The sequence below is a fragment of the Natator depressus genome, chromosome 2 (assembly GCF_965152275.1).
Source record: "Natator depressus isolate rNatDep1 chromosome 2, rNatDep2.hap1, whole genome shotgun sequence".
Lineage (NCBI taxonomy): Eukaryota > Metazoa > Chordata > Testudines > Cheloniidae > Natator > Natator depressus.
Genome location: NC_134235.1, coordinates 200,648,867 through 200,675,391, shown reverse-complemented (window position 1 = coordinate 200,675,391; position 26,525 = coordinate 200,648,867). Strand labels below are relative to the sequence as shown.

At 39.6% G+C, this 26,525-nt stretch overlaps 1 protein-coding gene across 1 annotated transcript in view; it reads right to left on the bottom strand.

Annotated features, from left to right (window-relative positions):
* The window catches only part of CPVL (carboxypeptidase vitellogenic like), a 96,450-nt gene that overhangs the window by 400 nt on the left and 69,525 nt on the right, over positions 1–26,525 (bottom strand). Inside the window, exon 13 of the mRNA XM_074943320.1 lies at positions 23,061–23,243. Coding sequence (XP_074799421.1) covers positions 23,061–23,243 — 183 coding nt within the window. The remainder of the gene's footprint in view (positions 1–23,060; positions 23,244–26,525) is intronic.

The following is a 26,525-nucleotide window of genomic DNA, read 5'->3' as shown; positions in this document are numbered from 1 at the left end:
AAAGTCATGTGATCTTAGACCAGTTAATAAGAGGATCAGATAACTAACAAGCCTAATTGGTAATCTTTGATATTTAGACAGGCCTAACATGGATACCGTTTGCATCATACTTTGATTTAGATGCTTTGAGTCTCCACAGGGAAACTAGCAGCAGCATCACCATCATATTGTCTGTGATTTATATTGCCTAGTCAAATATTCATCCTGTCGGCAAATGTTGAAAAGAACAGCACAAGTCTATATTGTATGATCTAATTGTGGAAACTGAATTTATTAGGAAACTTCAGGTCTTAAAATAATAGGGGCAATATTAGAATAATTCATTTTATCCAAACAGATGATAGATTATTTTCACGTTAGTTTATAGTCCTCTACTTTTTGATCTCATTAGACATCTTTCCTCTCTTGTGTATTCCAATTTTTGCTGAAATTCAGAAGGGAGCGTGTGTGTTACTTTACTCTGAATTGAATTATTCTCATATAACTGAAGTGTGAAACTGTTTATATGATTCTGTTTTTCAAAAGCATCTTGTGTTACAGTGCATTCCCAATTTTCCTGTGTTCAAATTTTAAGACATTCCTTTTTCAGTGTATGAAGCTTGTTCCAGTTCATGGAGTATTTCCTCTCTCCCTCAGCCCCTTCCTTATGACATGCTAAAAGTAAACAACTGTTTGACAACATCTTGAAGTCATTCCAAAGAAGATCTTTTACTGGCACCCACAATCTCAGTCTGTAGTAGTCAAACAGAAAGTAGTAATCAGGGTTCCGTCTTGGCCGTTATCTGACAAAACGACTTCTGTGCAGACATATAGCTGGACCGAGGACACCTAAACGAGTTATCTGTATGAGAAAATACAACCGTTGAGTTTAAAACATGTTTGGCAACTGGCAGCTGTTATCTGGACTACATCTCAACAAAATATATAGCAGCTAAAGGTCACGGTCTCATATACGTTCCATTGTGCCCTTGCTGCCTCCACTGCACCACTAGCATGGCTAGAGTAAAAAGATCTGTCAGTATATCTATTAAGCCCTTCTCTTTCAAGTTCATCATCCTTTAGGTACAGAAATTTGCAGCATGGCTTCATAGAACCAGCACATATGGTTTGAATAAATATGCATATTAAATGTTGATTAACAATTACATTCATATTCCTTTTATCTCCAAAGGACCCCAGTGCACTTTAGAAGCCAGTTTATCATCAACTACACAGGGATCCGCCACTGAAATACAGCAACAGCTTAATAGCACTTTGCAACCCTAAAGATTAGCTCAACAAGAAGTGAAGAATACCACCCCTCCCCATTTGACAAAAATACCTTTGTAGTTTCAGACGTAGGCAGAAGGTAATGATCCAAATACAATTTTGGCCCATACAGCCCCCTCCTTTCAGGATAAGAGTCACGTGCACTTTACAGGCCACAAATGTTTCACATTTCATTGGGAAGACTGCATCTCCAGTAGTTCAGGATCTCCCAACATCCAGAAGCACTGTTCAGTACTAATGAGAGGGCAGAATACTGTTGAATCAATAGGTGGCACTTCTTGCAGCACCTGGCTATGCCTGATACTTATTAAAGAACCAAAAGGCCCAGTCCCTGCTTAATTTGAAAGATCTGACTGGAGCAAAAGCACAAGATGGCCTGGCTTGAAGCTTCTGAATTTCAGTGATTTGCCCATAGTGATTTCTGAAGCAGCCACTATGGGTAAAATTTTCAAAAACTGCCTAGTGACTTAGGCTGCTAAGTACTTAAATTACTTTTGAAGACAGGACTAAGGGGCTTTTGAAAGTTTTACATTTACCTCAGACATGTACTACCCATTCATTTTTTTCAATTTTTACAAATTAAACCATAACAGCCCCCATACAATTTCATAATATACATTAACCACAACAGCTAGCAAAGGCACAGCAACAATTATGAAGCATTAAGTAAGGTTAGCTCAGTGCAAGACTGCACACACTTGCAGCATAATTAAATGCATCGCTAAGTACCAAATGTGGACTGAAAGATTCCGCAGTTTTCTACAAAGCGGTGAGGAAAGTTGTCTTTATAATCAGTTACTTTTACTGTTGCACTCTACAAGGAAAGCAGAACCCACTAGGTTAAAAACAGTATCAAATGTCTCACTTAAAGCCTGGAACGATAGCTCATCTTTAACCCACCCTATTGTGCTGCAGTCTCAGAACTCTGACACACTTCATTCGATACCATATGCGCTGCAATTCTTCAGCGTACAATGGGAATTAAAAGCCTCTATCAATCTAGAGTTTCAGCTTTAACTCTTAATAGTTTGGCTTTTTAAAAAATAATATTAATCTGTTTGGTCTATTCAGTTAAGCTAGTACAATTATTTCTTTGTATCTGATTTTTTTAGGCCAGGATTCTACTTTATATAGGAACAGATTTAGTTTTGCATTTATTTATTTTTAAGAGAAGTGGTATAAGTACTGGAAAACTTCCAGTTTCTAGGAATTCTGACATTCACACCAGACAAGAAGAAAGGCAGGAATATAAATTTAAGCATATTATTCTGTCACTGCTCCTCAAGCCTGACCAGGAAAGACCAGCCTTCCACAAGGTCATGAGAGAGAGTTCAGTCTTCATGCTAAACCAGTCCTGGGTCTCACCCAAGTAGGGACTGTCAGCTAAGCCAAATTATTTAGGACATACATTATAAGACAATGTTAACTGAACAAAACCACAGCCAGTCAACCACCACATTCGTTTTACTGTGGCTTTTGGGTAGTTTAAATCCCAAGAGCTGCCAATACTCTATCCCAGATAGCCCTCCATTCCCTAATCCAATCACTACCATGACCAGAAGCTGCTAGCAGTGTCATGGAGGCCTGCAATGCTGTTCCACATTTCTGTCTTAAACAAAGAACTGCAAAATCTTAAATCTCAAAACAAGAGCTGGTTCAGTAAAATGAATAAACAGCTGCATCTCCCCTCCCCCCTACTCTGCTTCAAAGAGATAAACACTGTTGGGGAAAGTAAACCAGCAGAGTTCACAAGCTTCAGCTCTGACACTCTTTCAAGGAACAAAAGTAACAGTAGGATGCAGGGTCTCTGCTTACATTTACTGTGACCCAAACTTCCTTTTTGACCTCATTGTTATTAGTAAGGAGGACCGTAGCTGTAGGATGTCACTACACTGTCTGGATGCGGATGTTCAGGAATTCCAGTGACGCTGACTTCTCAAGCATGAAGAAAGTTACTCTTCAAGTCAGGCTGGACTTGCATGCGTACTAGTAATATGGTTAAACAAACTCAATTTGTTCTGTTTATGTTTGTTAGAAGTAGTGATTTTTTTTAAAAAAAATCCTCACTCAATTGTAGTTTTATTCCTCTATTGTATTTGGGTGACTCAATTAACAGATAACCTGAATCATGACATTTTACATCTATACTGCTATCATAGGGTATAACTGCAGCTTGAGTACACATACTCGAGCTAGCGTGAATCAATCTAGCTTGGATATTGGAGCAGCAAAGCTGAGCAGCACATACTTACTCATGGAGCTAGCCCGTGCTGAATTACCCAGGGCTCTGGGTGGGTTTGTATAGTCCATGCTGATGTGTGCCCTGCTTTGGCTTCATTACTCACTGCTAGCTTAAAACTAGCCTCAGATACATCTAGTCGAGCTGCAGTCACACTTTGTGATTGTGGATAGAGATTCCTTGAGTGCAGAGTGCAATATAGACGCAAACAGTTGCCACCTCCAGTACATATACACCAGTCTTAGCATATAAAGTACAAGCATTGGTCGTCAAATTGTTCAGACTCTCTTTAAATCCAGCTACAACATGTGACCAACAACCTGCCATAGTGAATTCCAAAGGCTGACTCCCTGCTGCGTAAACTGGTGTTCCTTGGTCCTTTATATTTACTTTCCATTAAAAGTGACCCCCCTTTGTTTTTTTATAAATGGGACAACATAAAACGAGAGACTGATCTTATTCCTATCTACTCCTGACTCCAATACCTTGGTGAAGTTCCCTCTGATTAAGCTTTCAGACGCTCCATATCAGCACCCCACCAGATCTGACAATCTTAGTTACTCTTCTCTGGCTGGACCTTTTCAGTACCTACAGCAAAACCTTGTTCTAGTAATGGTTGGTGCATTTGATTTGTTGGGGGGTTACAAAGCAGACCTCATGGGAGGGACAAGCAGTTGAAGGCTCAGGGAAGGAGCCAACTTGCTCAGCTAAGGAATGGGTACCTCATCACAGTTCCTTGGGTTAGTGGTATGCTTCCAAGAAGGCTTAATCAAGCCTCCTTAGTACTCATGAGGTTCTGCTGGCGAATGCAGGTGTCCTCTTTCTCCCCTACCATACCTGTGCAACACAGTCAGATTTACCCTATATGTTCAAGGTGGGCAACCAAAATTCAGAGAGTAAGACTGAACACTTCTGAAATATGGGTCTCCACAGAGCTCTGTTATTCTCACTAGCTTAATTTTTAAAATGGAGAAACACATTGTTTAGTGCACCTGCACATTTAGGGCAGTTTTTAGTATGCTTATTTGATATATTTATTCTATTTCCCAGAAAAATGTTTTAAAGAATTAAACTCATTGGTTTTCAATAGGGTGGTAAGTGTGCCCTGGGCTTCCAGAAGTCATGGAATCACTGGCTGAGCCTTGTAACTTGTTTGGGGATGGGAAAGAGGGAGAAGCCATTTCCAAAGTCCTCCTTACAGTCACCACTGGAAGTAATTCCAGGGCTCAGGAAGAGTGAAGAAATTAAAAGGAAATGAGTTACCCTTTGATTTATTTCCCAGATTTTACCAATATCTGTAGTGACAAAATTAGTATCCTGGTTATCACTGTGATACAGAAATAAAAACTCTGTCCTCCAGAGACTCCCGTGTTAAAATGTCTCAATTGTTTTTGCTCCATTTTATTCTTTGCTACTTTCTTTGTTGGCTAGTAGCTAGTTAAATTTAGACAAGTGGTTCTTTGTGGCTTAGTCTAGGATATCAATAAGCATGTACAATTAAGCCAGTGAGGGAAGTACTGCAAAACAGATGTGAACAGCCCTAGACATAAACTGGGTGGGTAATCTGCAGGAAGCACCAAGCAAAGAAAGCCAAATCTTTTCTTGCTTTTAGATCTCTGGCAAGGCAGCACAGCTGGCTAATAGTTGGTTTTTCAAGAAGCCCTGTGGCTTTTTGGTAATGCTCTGCAGTGTCACGCAGGAGACCAGCTGAATTCCTTATGTGGATTTATTTTTCCCTGGCTGGGTTGTACTGAAGAAGCAGCATGCTCTGTGTTATCAGTATCTCAGACAGAACCTATATTGCAGGTGTGGCCAAACTGCACCTCTTTTACAGTTAAAAAGTCATGGAGCCCCCCCCATGCCTCCCCATTCTCTGCCTACCAGACTGGGGGGAGGGAGGGAGAAGAGCTCAGGGCTACTGCCCTGCAGTGGGGCGGTAGGGCTAGGGGCTTCTCCCCTGCAGGGAAAGGGATCTTGGGGCTTTAGACCCACTGCTCCCTCCCCACAGGGCAGAAGCCCTGTGGGGAGGGAGCTTCTCCCTATAGGGCAGAAGCTCCCAGCCCTACCACAGGGCAGAAGCTGTAAGCTTCCCCTACACCCACCAGTCTGGTAGGCAGATAATGGACAACGTGGGAGGATGTGGGGGGCTCCAGGAAATATTTCAAGAGAATTTAAGCCCTGGTGAACCCGACAGTGTGAGAATGAGACTCTAAAAAGAGAAGCTCGCACATGTGCATTTCATCAGGAAACTGCATCATTCTGTATTCAGCCATTGTGCTGTGCAGACCTCATGAGTTCACGATCTTCCTGCATTCTGCAGAATACAAGCTGTGTTTACTGTTCGCAAGTCACATTTGACTAGTTTTAGATTTAAAGTGGTAATCCTACGTTAATTTCGTGGATGACAATGACATCTTCAAATTGTAAGGAATGCAAGTATAAAGAAGAAAACCGAAGTTTTAAGCCAGAAGGGAGGAAGATTTTGCATTCATTGCTAAAGGTAGCAAACCCTTGTGCCTTATCCACAATGCGCTGCTCACTCACTACAAAATGAGCAACTTGAAACATCAATACGAAACGAATTACAATAATTTTGTCTAATTACTCTCCTGAATCAGAATTAAGGAAAAACAAGTTAACTACATTAAAATTATGCCTAAACAGTAAACAGACACTACTTTCAACGTTCAGTAAGGAAGCTGACAACAACTGAAGCTAGTTATGTTGTGTCATGGAATATCGCTTGTGCTAAACGTTCGTACTGTGATGGAGAATTTGTTAAGAAGAAATTTGCAGAAGTGGTTGCAATTTTAGATCCAAGTAACACAAAACTTCAACGACTAATAAAGAAAATTGCTATTTCACTCCACACTATGGAGAGGTGTATTTCCCAGATCAGAGCTGATGTTGCAAGCAAGAATTCTCTAGCATTCAGCCTAGCTGTCAACGAATCCACAGATATACAAGATAAACCACAAATAGCGACGTTTGCTATGTTTCTGTGGATGTAATTGTGAAAGAAGAAATGTTGGACTTAGTGGCACTAAAAGAAACAACCTGCAGTGTTGACGTAAAGAATGCACTTGACAAAGCATCAACAAATGCCAATGTACCTCTGGATAAACTTGTCAGTGTTATAACAGCTGGAGCACCTACAATGGTGCGAAAAAAAAGTAGGCCTTATCAGACTACTGAAAAGTGATCCGAAATTTCCAGAGTTTCTCCCTGTTCATTGCATTACCCATCATGAACATCTTGCAGGCAGACATTTCAAATATGACAACATTATGAAAACGGTCCTAGAAATTGTCAATTTCATCCGTTCGAATGGGAAAACTCATTGACAGTTCAAAACTTTTATCGAAGAGCTGGATCTTGAAGACAAACTTAATGATGTCTCTTTCTACTGTGAGGTGGTTATCAACCAGCAATGTCTTAAATAGGTTTGTGGGACTGTTGGAACCTATCAATGCTTTCTTTAAAGAAAAGAAAAAAAGTCCTATCCACAACTGGAAGATGAACAATGGATGCAGGATCTGATGTTTTTCATTGATACTATGCATCATCTGCAAACTCTCAACTTGGCACTCCAAGGAAAGGATAAAATTATTTCTGACCTTACTCAGACAGTCTTTGGCTTCCAGAACAAGTTAAAGCTTCTGCAAAAAGATATAGTGTCAAGAGACTTCAACCACTTTCCTCATCTCAAGAGTAAGGTAAACACATTCCCTGAAATCAAAGTAGAAGATCACAAACTTGAGAAATACAGAGATAAATTACGAGGACTCCTTGATTACTTTCAGGCCAGGTTCGAAGATTTGCAGAAGTTGAGATCCTGCTTTGTCTTTCTTGTAAACCCATTCATAGTTGATGTGATCAAGAACAGCTGTCCAATTCCCCAAACTGTGGATACAGAACCATTTACTGTAGAAATGGAACTACTGGAACTCCAGGAGGACCAGGCTCTAAAGATGATGCAGAAATCAGAGTCTACAATTGAGTTCTGGAAGCAAGTGCCAGGAACAAAGTATCTTCAACTCAAGTAGACTAGCCTGCGACTCATTTCAATTTTCAGCGCAACATACTGCTGTGCATCACTGCACTCTGTGGAGAAGTTCATAATAATCAAAGCATTGTGCAATCCTTACAAATCGACATCTGACCAAGCTCCTCTGTACTGCCTTGACAACATATCTACTGGATTTCCAAAGACTTATGACTAGGATATAGACCCACAAGGCCTCTAAGTCTAGCAGTAATTAGCCATCATACATTAAGTCAGAGGTTAATATTTTTAAAAAAATGCATGTGTAAAGGTTGTCCCTATCTTGCGGCTCTCGAACTTCTGAAGATTATCGCATGCGGCTCAGAGCGTCAGTAAGTTTGGCCACCCCTGCTATAGAGCTTACTATGGATTGGCAAAGCTAGGCTTTGAAAAGAGACTTCTTCAGTCCTCAAACAGAAGGCTGGTAAACACATGGAAAATGAAGGAATTAACATCGGGGGAAACAAGAACACCAAGAGTAAAAGGACAGGTGAGTAAAAACAGTACTACAAGGGAAGAGAATTTGCAAGTTTTGATTCTGGACCAATAAGGAAAGGTGAGGGGTGAGAAGAGCGTCTCAGCTCAGGTTCTCATGCCTGACATCCAGCTGCCACAAAAAAACCCAACAAGTAAAAATATAAAATATTAATGAATAATCCTATACTCCAGGATCCCAGCTACTGGCTGAGTCATTTGTTTGCTCCTTATATTGAATTCTGGTAGCAACCCTAAAACTCACTTTTCACCTGCTGTAGTACCTTATTTATTGTCAGCTGGCCACTAACTCAATGAAAGATTAATATTTTAGCTAAGACTGTAAAACATTCCAGGTAGCATATTTTAGTTTGCTTTGATTCAAAATTCAAAGCCTACAGCGCCTTTTATTAACTCTTTGTTCTGTCACTCACCCCAAAATGCCATGGATCTTCCACACACTCAGTTAGCTAAAACAAGAACGTTTTCACAGCTATAGGAAAAAAAAGTATCACGTTCTAATTTAAATGGCCACATCTCAGCCTGTACCTAATAGGAAAAGATGGAGTAATAGATCCAAGCACAGGACACTGTGGGTATGTCTGCACTGCGGAAAAGAAAAAAGAAAAAAAAAAAAAAGGACCTGCAGCAGAAAGTCTCAGAGCCTGGGTCAACTGACTCAGGCTTGCAGGGCTCATGCTACTGGCTAAAAATTGCAGTGTAGATGTTCAGGCTCGAGCTGGGAAGACCACCCACATCGCCAGGTTCTCTCTCTTAGTAACTTGCTCTCCCTCAAAAAAAAGAGTAGATTTATATCAATAAAGGAAAGGAAAGGAAATAAAGGAAAGGAAATAAGGGATGACAGATAACCAAAGTCACCATACCTCAAGGTCAATGGTATCAAAAGCAGCGTCTATTCTATGGCAGCATTAATGGACACTCGCTATTGATATAAATACCATTTATATTTGAATCTTGCTGCTATTTTCAGCTGTGAAAAAAAGAATAAAAAAGTTTAGCTGCTCGCTCTCTCTCTCTCTCTCTCTCTCTCACACACACACACACACAGTCTTCTTAGCTAATTTTAGAACAAGGGAATTCATGGCCGGCCAATTTGACCCTTCCTCCCAGTAGGGGTCACCGCAGCAGTTCTCCACACTACAAGTACTAAGTGCATACTATACATGTTATTACATAAGCTATTTGTTGTGGCTACTCTTGTATTTTATAGATTAGTCATCAGCTGCATTGCTTGCATTCCAGTACAACCGACGTCCCAGGAGCAGAAGATTTCCTGATTACTGAGCCTATGAGCCTTAGAAACTCCAGATTCCCATATGTCATGTCTACACTAGCACTTTTGTCAGTAAAACATATGTCGCTCACACACCCTGACAGACACAAGTTATGCCGAGAGACACGCTGGTGTGGACAGTGCTGTGTCAGCGGGAGGTGCTCTCCCACCAACATAGCTACTGCCACTCGTTGGGGGTAGTTTAATTACGCCAAGGGGAGAGCTCTGGAGATACTGGAGACCTTACAGCGGAGCAGTTGCAGCAGTACAACTGTGCTGCTATAAGGTCTCTAGTGTAGACATGGCCTAAATAAATTGAGGGTTACCAAAAATTGTATTTGTGATTTAAATCCATCAATATTATACAGCAAACAAAAACCCTGTGTAGGCTTAATCTACTCATATGACAGTCTATCAATGAATTATAGTTGGGTAAATAATATATTTTACACAAATACTGGTTGACTTCTAAAATTAATTCATTTCACCCATGATCATACCCACTTTATCATCAAAAATATTTATGAGACAATAGTGCCTAGATGCTCCAATCAAGATTGAGGCCTCATTGTGCTAGGAGCTCTACAAACATAAGACGACGTGGTTCTTGCTTGCAGCCTAAGGTACTCATTAGGTTGAGAGGGGGATACTTTGAAATATTTATTAAAAATGTGCACACTTTTTTGCATTAATTCCATGAACATTTCAGTGATCTGCCAACCAGTAGAGTTATCTGTGAAAGTAGATTTCGATGCTAATTTTAGTATTTGCTTGCATGCTCACCCAACACAGAAACTGCAAAACTGTGAAACTGCAGCTAAGAAACAGCTAAAATAGAATATTCAGAATCAGTGAAAACTGAAATGAAAAATTTGGAAAATAAAAGAGTAAAAGACATTGCGACTTGCTTATACAGATTCCACAAATAGAAAGACTAAATTAATTAGTAAAACATGTTCACTGCGAATTATTCATTCAGCACTAATACTGTTGCACTTCATAGGGTGTTAAGAACAATGCACAATGTTGTGACGCTCAATTTTAGGATAGCCCAAGAAGCCTCAACTATTGTCGTCTTTGGTGACAGCACAATACAGAACAAAAAGGCAAGTTTCTACCCAGCAACATCTGTGCAATCTCTCAGAAATCAGTGGGCTTGCAGGTGGATAAGCAGAATTTAACCCAACAGAAGTGTACTGGATTTTGATTGGATTTATTTTTATTGATTAGATGTTTTTCTAAAAATATGCTCTAGTTCAAACAGGAATTAATTCAGGGAAGTTCTATGGTAGAAAGTCAAACTAGACGATCACAATACTCTATTCTAGTCTTAAAAATCTGTGAATCTACAGATAAAGCTACAAATCATTTGTCACATTTGATTTTTACATTAAGAGGACAAATACTATTTTGTTTTGGTCATATGGGAGTCACTTCTTCTGTGAAATAGATTTCACAGACTGGAACAGGCCACTAGTGATATTTTAAAATTTAGTTAAAAAGGGGGAGGATTAAGCTCACTGGTTTCTTATTTTAGGAAAGATTTTTCTAGAATGGCTGATTCAATGTATATTGTATTACCTGAACAAAGAATTACATTGCTCAATTAGGGCCAGTCTAATTGCACTGTTTAGTACAGATAACAGAGTTTCTTATTAGTGGATTCATAAAATAAATGTATGCTGTACATTCGAGTTGAAAGAAAAGTTACCTAAAACTAGAGTCTAATCAGTACCAAACATGTATACATCAATGTACCATGTATGTGCAAGGGCACAGATTTAAGAATAATCTATACCAAATATTCAAAGGGAATGCACAACGCAGATATTAAATCCAGTCTGTCTGCAGTTTTTTTGCATGAAGAGTTGTCCCTGTGCCTGACATCAGGAACACAGATATTATGGTTCACTGACAATTAGAAAAAAATAAAAATAATCAATACATCAATTTTGGGTTGAACAAAACAATTCGTTTCAATTTCAAGCTTAACATTTTTGAACATTTTAAAAATAAAACTGAAGGAAATTTCTAAATGAAAAGTCATTTGGAACAGTAAATTGAAATATTTCATTTCAAAAAAGTTGAAAGAAAGCATTTTGACTTTTTAGAATTTTGCTTTCTTCCACCGCTCCCAGCATGAACAATTAGGCAAAGCAGACATGAATTTGCAACACATTTCAGTGTTGCTGAACCTCCATTTTCTTCCTCAAAAAAAGAGTTTTGTCCAAAAAAATTTCACCTAGCTCTAATCAGGAACCTAGTTCAGTTGCTCTTCATGGCAGGAGCCAAGTGTTGTCTGCAGTTTAACAATTACCATAACAAAGCCAAGTTTTTCCTTCCTGAGAACTAGCTGTTCTTAATTATCCCAAATCTACTTAGCAGTTTCTTTCTTCCATCAAAAACCTCCCTTTCTTTGCATGTTTACTGATACTGCTTACCGCAAAACAGCTACAGCAATCTATAAAATCCTCACAAGGACCCCCAGATTCAGTAACATGCTTAAACAAAAGTTGATCGAGTACAATGGGTCATAAGACTTAAGTACTTTGCTGAATTGAGGCCAAATACTTTTAAGTCATATCAAACAGACTGTTCCGTTAGTAGAACTCTTACATTTGTAATTATTCTGATTAAATAATTTTTCCTGCAGGACTTGGATAAACCCGAGGGTACTGGCTCGGATTTTATCCAAGTTCTGACCAACAGACATTTTAATCTCGAAGGGAAAATTACTGGCAAATACACTAAGGACTTGTGAAGTTTTGCCTAGACAATAGAGATACAGGGCAGGAAGTTGGGATGTAAATTGTCCATCTGGATAATGATGTTCCCTCTGAAATGGTTACAAATGGTTACACTAGGACTCTTAATTTTTTTTTTTTTTAAAAATGATGGGACAGAGCCAACTATACATTTTCCAGGTATAGTTGTACAATTCCCACAGACTGAAAAAGGGCCTTAGCATGGGTGTTGCTTCTGTGGTAAGCTATTAAAATTTAGATTTAGATTAAAAGCATTGTTACCATTTTATTTTTCCATTTATCTACATCTAGAAACACATCATCAGGAGATGAAATTGCAACTATTCCCAATCTCCGCTGTGTCCTCGATTGGGACTGCCATGAGATTCCTGTAGTCGGTCTTTAAAATACTATAAAAAAGTAGACACTTAAGAGGTGTGCAGATTCATCAAATGTGATCAGATCCATATTCTTACATACATATCAGTGGGTTCCAGCACCCAATATGAATGTTAAGGGAAGTTATTTGTTCTGCCCCAAACACCACACCACAATGTGCTGATCTCACATCTTCATTGACTTAAAGCTTTGGTGTTTGGTGAAACCTACATAAGTTTTCTCTGAGATAAGTACAAGAGGGAAGCTAATTTATGAAGTCTCTTGTCCTTAGATCTTGATCCCCTCCTTTTCCTTGTCCAGGACCACACTAAAAAAAATGCACCAGTTTAACTAGATTTAGTTAATCTATTTTAAAATCTAGTTAAACTGGTGTAAACACCTAGACGTATACACATTTAAAATAAATTGATTAAGCAACTAGTTTAAATTGGTAAGTCTTAAAATTGGTCTCTTTAAATTAAGGGATTCCATTAGTTTAAATCAGATACATTTTAAAAAATATAGTTAGTTAAACTGGTGTGTTTTCCTCCCTTCTAATTAATAGAAAGGATTCACACTGGAGTCTAACATCCTATAGTTTAAGTTAAGAATCAGAGAGCCTGGCAGAAAATAAGGTTTCATTTTTGGCACAGACACATGCTTCTGTTTTATGCGACTAATACCAAAGAGAAAGTCCATCATGATTATAGTCCATTTTTTCCATTACCACACACTTGTTATATGTAGAGTCTACAGATCCAAGTTCCACAGAGAATGCTTTTGTTACTGCAGAACAATTCTATTTTATAGTTCAGCAGTAAGAGTAGAGGATCTCTGCCAAAGTTTTAAAATCACCTAAATAAAATGCAAAGACCTGGATACAGAGTTTAAACACCTCTTACTTATCACAAACACATGTGATTCTCATTTCTTTCACTGCATATTATGCAATGTTAGAATATCTTTTAATCCTAGATTTATTTGATATTCCTGGGAAGAGCAAATCATGTGCTGAAGTTTGCCAAAGGCCTTTGATTTTGGCAACAAGCTACCTTTAAGTGCCCCTTTCTCCTTTAATTATGGTCTAAATTAGAAGAGACTTTCAGTACATTGGCCTTTCCGAAAAAATACTTTACATCAGGGAGCCTGGCAAAACACACAAGACAGGGTCAGACACATAAAAAAAAAAAAAAAAAAAAAAAAAAAAAAAAGAGTACAGAAAGGAGAACAGAAGGCATTCTAAGACCTCATCTACAGAAGTGTATTGTGTCAAATACCATTTGTTCCAGCTAAAACACATCCACACACAAAAGCAATTCAGATAGTTTAAAAATGTGTTAGATGCCATTTGGGGTAGACTAAACTTCAGCAGAACTAAATACCATTTCATCCTGAAGTATTTCAGTGCTAGCATGCATGCACACTGGCTGAACAGTTCATCTAGTCCTCCTACTGCTGTTCCACATCTGTGGCCTTTCAAAATCTCCCACAATGCCACTAGTGTTACTTTTGGAACAGTGCTAGCATGAACACAGGGCAAACCTACAAGTCTCCTTAACACAATTCAGCATGTGTAAGAGTGTGCCACTCTGGAGTGCCCCCTGCTGGCTATAGGTAGCTCTGCAGTGTCCTGCCTTAGCTTCCCCTTCTGCTTAGAGTCCATTAAAAAGCCCACACCATCCAGATATTCAAAACAAACCCCATTTCTGGCAATCACTTTATTAAATCCTGCACAAAGTCTTTCAAAAGCTCCAGTCTTCCCACAATTTCAAACTGGGCCCTGTCTTCCTGCTCTTCCAGTGTTTCTTGCCTGGAGTTTGACATTCTCTGCATTCTCCACAGATCTCCTTCCTGCTGGTGTCTTTACCCCTCTGACTCAGGGCCCTGGAGGAGCCTTCTTACTCCCTTCAATGTCTGAGTGCATCTGCCGTCCCACCTGCAACACCTTCTCTCTCCAGGAATGTCTACACTTCAATAAAACATCCACGGTTGGCCCATACCTGCAGACTTGGTCTTGCAAGGTCATAAAATTTCAGGATAGACATCCAGGCTCAGGCTGAAGCCCAGGCATTAAGATCCTCACCCCCTAACAGGGTCCCAGAGCCTGAGCCCGGACATCTACCTAGGTGTATATTGTAGTTTTAAGAATGCTTGATAAAAAGATCTTATAGGTGTTTGTCTCTGTCTGAGGGATTGAAGCAAATATGGTTGTATCTTAGGGCTTGGCTGTAGACAATGGATCGTGTGGTGTGTCCTGGATGGAAGTTAGAGGTATGTAGGTAAGGATAGCAGGTCAGTAGGTTTCCAGTGTAGGATAGTGTTTATGTGACCATCACTTATTTGCACTGTAGTATCCAAGAAGTGGATCTCTTGTGTGGACTGGTCCAGACTGAGGTTGATGGTGGGGTGGAAATTGTTGAAATCCAGGTGGAATTCTTCAAGGGCCTCCTTCCCGTGGGTCCATATAATGAAGATCTGGATATGAGAGCTGATGGATTCCTTCACCAAGTAGTTGATGAACCGACATGAGGGGATGCCATTTTAGATTTGGTTTTGCTGAGCAGTGAGGACCTCATAGAAGAAATGATTGTAGGGGACAACCTTGGTTCGAGTGATCATGAGCTAATTCAGTTCAAACTAAATGGAAGTATAAACAAAAATAGATCTGTGACTAGGGTTTTTGATTTCAAAAAGGCTAACTTTAAAAAATTAAGGAAATTAGGTAGGGACGTGGATTGGACCGAAAAACTTGTGGATCTAAAGGCGGAGGAGGCCTGGAATTACTTCAAGTCAAAGTTGCAGAAACTATCAGAAGCTTGAATCCCAAGAAAGGGGAAAAAAATTCATAGGCAGGAGTTGTAGAGCAAGCTGGATGAGCAAGCATCTCAGAGAGGTGATTACGAAAAAGCAGAAAGCCTACAAGGAGTGGAAGATGGGAGGGATTAGCAAGGAAAGCTACCTTACTGAGGTCAGAACATGTAGGGATAAAGTGAGAAAGGCCAAAAGCCATGTAGAGTTGGACCTTGCAAAGGGAATGAAAAGCAATAGTAAAAAGTTCTATAGCCATATAAATAAGAAGAAAACAAAGAAAGAAGAAGTGGGACCGCTTAACACTGAGGATGGAGTGGAGGTTAAGGATAACCTAGGCACGGCCCAATATCTAAACAAATACTTTGCCTCAGTCTTTAATGAGGAGCTTAGGGATAATGGTAGGACGACAAATGGGAGGTAGATATTATCACATCTGAGGTAGAAGCCAAACTCAAACAGCTTAATGGGACTAAATCGGGGGGCCCAGATAATCTTCATCCAATAATATTAAAGGAACTGGAACATGAAATTGCAAGCCTGTTAGCAAGAATTTTTAACCAATCTGTCAACTCAGGGGTTGTACCGTATGACTGGAGAATTGCTAACATAGTTCCTATTTTTAAGAAAGGTAAAAAAAAGCGATTCAGGTAACTACAGGCCTGTTAGTTTGACATCTGTAGTATGCAAGGTCTTGGAAAAATATTTGAAGGAGAAAGTAGTTAAGGACATTGAGATCAATGGTAATTGGGACAAAATACAACATGGCTTTACAAAAGGTAGACCGTGTCAAACCAACCTGATCTCCTTCTTTGAGAAGGTAACAGATTTTTTAGACAAAGGGAATGTGGTAGATCTAATTTACCTCGATTTCAGTAAGGCATTTGATACGGTTCCACGTGCAGAATTATTAGCTAAATTGGAAAAGATGGGGGTCAATATGAAAATTGAAAGGTGGATAAGGAACTGGTTAAAGGGGAGACTACAGCGGGTCACACTGAAAGGTGAACTGTCAGACTGGAAGGAGGTTACCAGTGGACTTCCTCAAGGATCAGTTTTGGGACCAATCTTATTTAATCTTTTTATTACTGACCTTGGCACAAAAAGCAGGAATGTGCTAATAAAGTTTGCGGATGACACAAAGCTGGGAGGTATTGCCAATACAGAGAAGGACTGGGAATATCATACAGGAAGATCTGGATGACCTTGTAAACTGGAGTAATAGTAATAGGATGAAATTTAATAGTGAAAAGTGAAAGGTCATGCATTTAGGGATTAACAACAAGAATTTTAGTTATAAACTGGGGACACATTACTTGGAAGTAACAGAGGAGGAGAAGGACCTCGGAGTATTGGTTGATCACAGGATGACTGTGAGCTGCCAATGTAATATGGCTGTGAAAAAAGCTAATGCGGTCTTGGGATCAGGCAAGGTAATTCCAGGAGAGATAAGGAGGTGTTAGTACCGTTATACAAGGCACTGGTGAGACCTCATCTGGAATAGTGTGTTCAGTTCTGGTCTCCCATGTTTAAGAAGGATGAATTCAAACGGGAACAGGTACAGAGAAGGGCTACTAGGATGATCCGAAGAATGGAAAACCTGTTTTACGAAAGGAGACTCAATGAGCTTGGCTTGTTTAGCCTAACTAAAAGAAGGCTGAGAGGAGATATGATTGCTATTTATAAATATATCAGAGGGATAAATACCATGGAGGGAGAAGAATTATTTAAGCTCAGTACCAACGTGGACACAAGAACAAATGGATATAAACTGGCCATCAGGAAGTTTAGACTTGAAATTAGATGAAGGTTTCTAACCATCAGAGGAGTGAAGTTCTGGAATAGCCTTCCAAGGGAAGCAGTGGGGGCAAACGACATGTCTGGCTTCAAGACAAAGCTTGATAAGTTTATGGAGGAGATGATATGATGGGATAGCCTAATTTTGGCAATTAATTGATCTTCGACTACTAGCGGTAGATATGCCCAATGGCCTGTGATGGGAAGTTAGATGGGGTGGGATCTGAGTTACGACAGAGAATTATTTCCTGGGTGTCTGGCTGGTGAGTCTTGCCCACATGCTCAGGGTTTCGCTGATCACCATATTTGGGGTTGGGAAGGAATTTTCCCCCAGGGCAGATTGGCAGAGGCCCTGGGGTTTTTTCGCCTTCCTCTGCAGCGTGGGGCAGGGGTCACTTGCTGGAGGATTCTCTGCACCTTGAAGTCTTTAAACCACGATTTGAGGACTTCAATAGCTCAAACATAAGTTAGGGGTTTGTTACAGGAGTTGGTGGGTGAGATTCTGTGGCCTGCGTCGTGCAGGAGGTCAGCCTAGACTATCATAATGGTCCCTTCTGACCTTAAAGTCTCTGATTCTAGGATTCTGTGAATGTAGCTCAAGTAGGAGGGGCACTAGGGGATGAGAGCTGAGGAAGCGTTGTTCTAAGTCGGCCATAAAAATGTTGGCATATTGTGGGTATTGACACCGCCTCATCAGTTATTGGGAGTGGACCACATCCACCTTGACTGAATTGACCTCGGCAACACTGGTTCTCCACTTGTAAGGGAACTCCCTTCTCTTCATGTGCCAGTATATTTATGCGTGTATCTGTAATTTTCACTCCATGCATCTGAAGAAGTGGGTTTTTTAACCTACGAAAGCTTATGCCCAAATAAATCTGTTAGTCTTTAAGGTGCCACTGGACTCCTCATTGTTTTTATGGAAACACTGATCAGCTGTTCTCTGCTCTATGTGAAATGAGATGTAGATCTCAATACTTCTTACTGGACAGGATCAACAAAAAACATGTAATTGAAAAGGCACTTTTATTGGCAGCTGCAATAGAAGTGGGAGGAGAACAAGAGCACAGGTATGCTGAGCAGCCTGCAGGGCTGCTGCACATGCTGTACTTGTCCTGGGGAAAGACAGTTTTCAGAAGAAAAACATATACCAAATTCAAACTGAATCATTAACAAATATGTGGGATGTCTGTGTTCTCCAGGGCCATCATTTTTACGGATGACCCTCTGAATGGGATCCTTGAAGTTGCTGATGAAATTATTCTTGGCTCTAATAATAGCATGAGTATGAGTGTGTGTCCCTAATAGTAGCATGAGGGGTGGGGGGCGAGGGCAGGGGAGAGAGAGTGTGAGTGTGTTCTGGTTCTTTTCGTTTTAACTGTTTCTTGTTCAGGCAGAAGAGATTCAAGTCAAATTCATTTTAAATAAGTTTTTCTTTTCCTAATAAGACCAAGAAGTTATTAAAAATAATTGAGAGAACAATTGAAGTATGAAAGATGAGTGGAAGACACTCTACAAAAAGCTACTTCAAGTATTATTTAGGAGAATACATTTATTTTCTTACACTCCAACAATCTCAAACCCATGTGTGTCCCTATCCCAAGATACCCCTTCAGGGTTTAGTCTTTCTGGTGAGATTACCAACAACGTATCATTTGTGATGGTACCAGGAAGAACAGAAGCTGCCAACTAGTTCCACAGGCTTGACTTTGCTTATAAATATTCTTTATATATCAGGACTTTATTTGAGCATTTTGCCAACTTTAATATTACCCAAAGTGGTCTTAGAGGCTCATATTTCATGGCTATACTTCAGAGCTAGCATGTGCTCATATACTGGCAAATTTCCAATTTTGAAAAGCAAAGAACAACAAAATCCACTACAAAGGAGTGTTGGCATTTGTCAGCAACATCCAGGGTCCAATCCCTAATGCCTGTGATCTCCAATTACCTGCAAGAGTTAGCCATATTATGGTAAAATATTATATAGTTAGAGCTATAGTTTGGCCAACTCACTTTTTAATGAAGGTCATGGGATGTCATGTTTGAAAAGCAAAACTAACTATAGATATGCTTTAAACATGGTATCTGGTTCCATTTTTAGTGCTGTGATAACAGTTTTGAACATAGGAGATACCATAAAGGACCCAAACCAACCTTTGTAAACATAACTTGGGTCTCCGTCTTTAAATACTTTTTCAAAGTGTGGCCTAAGCACATGCCTAAACTTTAAGTATGCAAACAGTCCCAATGAAGTACCTTTCCAAATTGGGGCCTTAAAGAAGTTTTTAACCTGAGAGTAGGGGCAAGCAATCATTGTTTCTTATGGGAATGAGCTGTCACTGAAGGTCTGTTGGTTTGGTCCTTTGTGTTGCTGTAGTGTCATCACTGAGCTCTTGCTTTCTATCAGCTTCCTAGGCAGCCCATGGGTCTAGTTGGGGGATGGATGAGATTTTAGCTCTCCATAGTATTACTTACTGTGCTTCTAAAAACCAAACTCCAAAAAATTAATGTAACACCATAAAAATTGCTCTTCGTGCAGAAAGTTACTGAAGCATCAATGACAAAAACTTCAAAACAAACATCATGCCAGTTTATTTTTTCCTGGCCTTTCCACTTTTCATTTCAGCCATATCGCTGCACATGTACAGACTTATCTATCAAAAAATTGACCATACAATGCATCCTTCTTTAGGATTAGGAAACTAAATAGGTAAGTAAGTAGAGTTAATTTATACATGCCTGAATACTGGTGATATCATAGCAGAATTTTTGGAAGCTGTCTCAATCTATTGCTAACTTTGCACATTAAACAGCTAAACTCCCATGATCTGTCGCACACCATCTACCCATCTCCTTGTGGGTCCTCCCCTACTACCATGACCTGCCACCAATCTTTCCATGATAATTTGCTCAAGGTTATTTCCATCTCAATGCATGGATGTGACCAAAGTACATGTGTTTGTGCCTGTTGATTTCTGAAAACAGAGTCCACTTCTCTCCAATAATATTTTTAACATAAGCTTTATCTCCTGGTTGGAAAAGAAGATGCAGAAGATCCTATGCTAGCACCACATCTCAAAGGCTTTGATTTTCTTCTTGTCAGTAGCATTAATTTCCTAGGAGTCACATCCATAAGTCATTATGGAAAAAATTATGCTTTTTAAATCAGTCAAACCTTTATGCATTTTGAGATGCCACAGCTTTTCCACCCTTTTGTAAGGGAGGCCATGGCTGAGCAAGACATCCCAAGTCTTCTTCCGAGCTCTTTCGAGTAGCCTCTTTGGTTGGATGTGTATGATCCCAGATAACTAAGTTCACCTACTGCTTCTACAGCTTAACTGTTAATCGTGATGTCTGCTTGCATCCTGTTGTTACTGATTGTGTCAATGTAAAATGCATTTCATTTTTGCCACACATTCAGGAATAGTCCACATTCCTCACTAACAGTTTTTAGAGACTCCAGCATTTGTTGAATTGCATTGATGGTTGCAGTAAAGAGTGTCATACCATCAGCACATCTGAGATTGGTTAAGAAGTGTCCACCCATGGAAATCCCAGTTCCTTCTACTTTATCCAAATCTTCCAGGGCTTGTATCTTAATAAATTTTGCACACATTTTGAAAAAACTTGAGGCAGAATGCACACTTGTGTCACACCCAGTGAAAAATCACTCACCATCACTCAATTCTGTTTGCACTGTGGTCTATTGTTGACAGTAGAGACTGAACTCTGCATGTTTACTAGTATCCTCCACAGATGGTCATGTCAAACATTTGGAAGTAGTCAATGAAACACAATCAGTAGGTGATTATACTTGTGGTGGTGATAGTTCTGCTTCATTCAATCCCGAATTATGTAGAGCGGCACTTTATTTGCATTCAGTATCAGGAAACTGGTAGAATAATTGCTGCACTCTGTTATATCCCATTTGTTTGGCAACGGCAAAAATATTCCCTTTGTCCAGTGGTCCGGCCAATGTCTAGTCATCCATATGTCACTGACAATTTTCCACAAAATCAATACCATAGTCACCAATCACTTTTAGCAATCCTACGGGTACTTTATGTACCCCTGGTGCTTTCCCAGGCTTCATTTTCATAATAGCATGCCCCATTTCCTCTTACAGGATTGATGGCTCTGGCTCTGTACTCCTGTATCACAAGTGGCTCTGATGAGGCATGCAGATTGGCACAATAATCTCTATCTGCATTTAATATCACCTTCAGTAAGAACTCTGCCTTTATGGTCTTTTATTATGCTTGGTTGCAGGGAAAACTTTTTTTAGTAAGAAGTCTGACCACTGTGAACTTACCTTCTGTATTATTACTCTCTGTAATTTTCAAGTTCCTTGAATTTTGCCCTGACGCATTCACTCGTCTAGTCTGCTTTTGAATCTGTCTGCTCAATACCTTGTATTCTCTCCTACATTCTTTAGTCTCCAAGCCACTCTCTTTCACTCTGTATTGTTTCTTTGACAGCTCAAAACACCTTCTCTGTTAACCATGGTGCAGTCCAACCCTGACTTTTCAAAATGTGTGTTTTGGTACCTTTAAGCATGATAGCTTTCATTTGATTCCAAAGTTCATTCACGTTGTTCTCCTCTTTCACTTATGACAATGACTCAATCTTGATCCGAACAGAAGTCATGTAGTTTTTGGTGATTTTGGACAGGTCCAGATGTTGTGGACCTGCTGAACATCTTATCTTTTTAAATTGTAATTTTAGGTTTCAGGGCTTCAGGATAATAGTTGATAACCTAACCTGCAGTCTGTACTTGGACAAGTGTTTATTCATTGCACACACAATCTGCAGCATCCCTGTATCATTACATAGTCCATTTGGTTATTGGTCATGCTGTCAGACGACCTCCATGTAAATATACATCTAAGATGTTGGGTAAGATTGTGTTTGTAATGACCAGATGATTAGAACAGCAGAATTCAACTAAACACCTTTTTCTCTCATTTTGTAAATCCAGACCATTGTTTCCCATTACTTCTTTATGAGCGCTTGCAGCTCCAACTTTCAGGTTCAGGTCTCCAAATACAAGGATGAGGTCTTTGTTTGGTGTTTTAATGAGTCTCTCTTCAAACTGTTCATAGAACTCAACTGTCGTGGCATGAGCTGCTTTCACAGGGGCATAAACCTGTATGATCTACTTATTAATTAGGTTTACCTGAAGGTGAATCGTAACGATTCCATCTCTGATTGGATTATATCCAAGCACACACTTTGATCTCTCCTTGGATAAGATACATGCAACCCTATTTTTTCCTCACGGTCTTGGATCCTGAGTAGTATACCACATACCCACCTGTTTCCATGAAACAAATCCTACCATTCCATCACAGCTTTCAGATTCCACATACATCGACCTTACATATTTCCAATTCACTGGTCACAAGGACAACCTTCCCTTCACACAGACTCCTCACATTCCATGTTCTTACTGTGATGATTCATTTATGAAGGTTCAGATCATTCTTTTCCTTGGTGCAATTATCAGGCACCGTACTCCTCAAAGGATTTGGTGCAGCACCATTATAACTGCAACCACCACTCTTACTGGCTGGAACTTCCTCCCCCATATAATTTGTTACGCCTTCAGGTCTGTGTGGTGGGGTGGTCTCACCGTCCAGCGCCACACGTGGATCGTGTTACCTTTGTTCTTCCATGATAGTTCTCATCGGAAAAAAATAGAGAGGGTGGTTTCTTGTTGCCTTCCCACCAGTTTGTGGTTGCCGTTGGTTAAACTGTGGTTTAACTCTTCCACCTTTCAATAACATTTCCTCCATCTGGGGTGCCACTATCCTCCTAAAATGCTCATTCATCCAAAGCCGTTGGCACTTCCCAAGACTGTCAATCACAGGTGGTATCATCTACTACCATTATAGTAGCAGGCTACTGTACAACCTGACCTGAAGGAACCTAAATATATAAGATAATATCCTCAGCATAAACAACAACTGCTTATATAGAGTCCGCGTCTCAAGAGCTTCCTTTCCTTACCTGATAGAATTCACCAGCTTGGCGCACATAACCAGCTACCTCTTTGTCAAGGGGATGGATCCTCCATATAAGTCTTTCAGCATTTTTGTATTCTTCCACTTTGCTCCATGGCACAGTACGTAGAAAGCGTTCCGTCAGTGGAGCTGCTACTATGATATCAAGCTGCCCATTGTATAACAGAACCTGGAAGACAACAAAGCAGTCAATATTAAATAAACTGTAAAGCTCAGTTAAACAAAATTTAGCTACACAGTACTTTAGATTCAGCACAGTTAGGCCCTGGGTGGCCACATGAACCTCTGGAGTAGAGTAGTCTGAAATTTCAAAGACACAAACATGACTTAAAGCCATCTTTGCCTCCCACAACTGGCCTCTGCGTGCGTTTTCTGGGCTGCTCAGAATTTCAGCCATGTTCTCTCTCTTTTTCTCCAGGAGGAGATCAACCACCACCACCAACATTGCAGTACCCATACTATGCCCAAACTGGTGTCAAAAAGACCTGAGAAATCCAGATATTGCAAGATTTGTTTTTGCACAACTGTCTCAGTCTTCCAAGAGTCAATCAAAACTGAAGGCTCTCGGCTCCTTAAGGCGGCATATTGATAGCATGTTATTTGACTATGAATAGTTATATCTGCGATATGTGCATTTTTATTACTGAAAGCCAATGCAAAAGCTCAATCTATGATTGAAATTTAGAAAAGTAGATAGTCCAAGGCAGCCAGGGATTTAGCATTCTCAAAACTGTAGTTGAATCAGGACTTTAATAAAAATCCTACCAACCATTATAACTCACTTCTGTGGAAACAACAGAGTGGTAACAGTGATTAAGTAGTACCACATCAGACATTTCTGTGATGCACTTTAACACCTCTATTCAGGCAAAAAGGTATAATTTTCACAAGAATAGCAAAGAAGTATGGTATAAATATAGTGGTATATAAATAAAATCAGGATGAGAACTTAATCTTAGACTAAACATATATTTTAACTTAGTGTTTCCTTAAAAATACTGCTTACATAAAAAGTTTGACATATTAATAAATGCCATTAACCCTTTGACATTGGGCCTGAGCATATGCAGAAAGTGGATCATGATGGGAGCACTACTAACCACAAAGCAACAAACTACACATAGATAGGTGTTCAAACCAGTGGATGTCTTCTGACTCTCTCTGATGGGGCAAAGTTTTTTTGTGGGGGAGGGTGACACATGAGACAACATCCCAGGCAAACCTTATGGAATTAAATTAAACCTTACTTAATTACATTTAATATCTATGTGGTCCATTGTATTGAAATGCAAATGTTTTTGTACCATTGTGGGACTTCTTTAGCAGGAGGAAGGATTAATGCAATCTCCAGGAGACAATGTGAACTTCAAAAGACTGTGCTGAACAATGTTTGATCTTTTGGGAAAATACGTAAAGTGGAATTCCTAGGAAGTACGGGGTAGAACTGGATTGCAAACCCCCAAATACAAACAACTTTTGAAGCTTTGCCCTGAGGTGGGGGACCATTTGTCTGCTGATCACTGGTTACCAGAGGACAGTTCAATGACCAAATCTGGATTCTCCGGGGACCAACAGACTAGAAAGGACTTTTGAATAAATACCCTGCGTTTAAGATGACTCAGGGCCTTCTTCCTGATCCAGCAAATGGACAGGACCTTTGGTCCATGGAGGGCCCCAATCCTTAAGGAAAGGTTGGAAGCTCTTGGCCTACTGAAGCCCCATAGGACTGTGTGCTAGTTCTAAGCTGAGGCTGTTATGAACTTGTGACCATAGAAGAGACCTTCTTTGTGGGGACTGAAGGACTAACCACCTTCCAGAGCCAATGTCAGAATTGCATTGACCTCTAGTAAGCTTTTGAGCATTTATGTAGGCTTTTTTATTGTTTTTAATATTTTTCTCTACAACACTTTTACCCTAAGAATAAATAAGCTTGCACAGAAAGAGCTCTGTGGTAACTTATAATTGTTGCAATTATTCTGTTATTACTCTCTGAAGAGAAGGCAAGAGAAGCCTGCTTCGACAGCCTGTCTTTTGTTGGCAATAATATAGTAAAGGCAGGGAACTGTTCAGCCTGGAGATACCCGGGTCAGAAGAGAGAGAGAGATTAGTGTCTCCATCAAAGAAAGGTGATGGCCAAGGGAGCTGGAAGCCTGGGAATAGAGGTCCTTGCCCTACCATACAGGGGAATTAAGGTACAGTTGCTCTGAACTGTGACAGAGGGGTTCCAGGCTTTTTACTTTCCCACTTGCAAGAGTAAAGAAAATTGGTTGAATCCTCAAATTAAGTGTGCATATTACTTTAGGAACAAGAGGGGAAAAGTGTATTATCTGCATTTAAAAAAAAAAAAAAAAAAAGTTTCCTCACTCCAGAATAAGGTTTCTTTATAAATCCTGTATTTAAGTAGTATTTACATTTTGTATCAATCAGGATCTAACAGCAGTCTGGTAGTGTTCAAACTAACAAAGACCTTTGTATGTCGAGAATATGAACACATTTCCTGTGTGCTATTTATTCCTTATTACCAAAAATCCTGGAAAGTAAAAGCTTTTTCTATAAGGCTCATCCAAACTAGTTCAATAAAATAATTGCATTGTTTATATAAAGGAGCTTTGCCTCAAGGACCTTGATTCCTCATGGCCACTGAAAAATCTTCTGCAGCTGTTATATTCAACAGTATGGGAACAATTATATCTGTGTTGTGCTCCCGAGTATAGGCTAGAACGCAGAACAGCATTATCAATCAGGATCTAACAGCAGTCAAGATTATGCTTTAAACAACTCTGGTAAATCTTCTATAAAATACGCTTTATGGAATTTCTAACACAGAAGTTACATACGGTCTAAACTAGCATTAACTTGCCCCATCACCCGTTACTGACAAATCTACTTCTAGGAGAGAAAGTTTATATAGCTTTATCTACATAAAAAAACCAGCAAAATGAACTTTTGTAGTACAAATACCAAGTCTTTAGATGGACTACAGATCATTACTTAAAACGGCATTTCTCAATGATTCTTCTAGTCGAGTTACTCTATATAAAAAAAATAACTTGTGAGAAAGGGAAGATTAATTGCTACTTTTATGTGTAGTTCCTAATATAATAAGATTGTTTCTCTTGGGGAAAAAAATCATAAGCAATCTCTTTCTAATGTTATGGTGGAAACCAGAATAAAGAGAAATACAAGGGATGCTGAGGCAAAACCACAGAGGAGAAAAACTTTTCTCTATCACAAATGACACTTAATTCATAGGAGGTCAGCTTGCTTTTTAACACAATTTCACTCCTCTAAAAAGCTGTTATAATTTCTCCTTTTGCTCTTTCCTTATGTTTCTCGGAATTGGTTACCAGTGATTATTAGTCCCAGTATTTTGGGCCTGATTACACAAACAGGTACTAGGCTAGATAGTTAGGTGTTGAGCCACAGAAACTCCGTCAGCTTCCCAAATGAG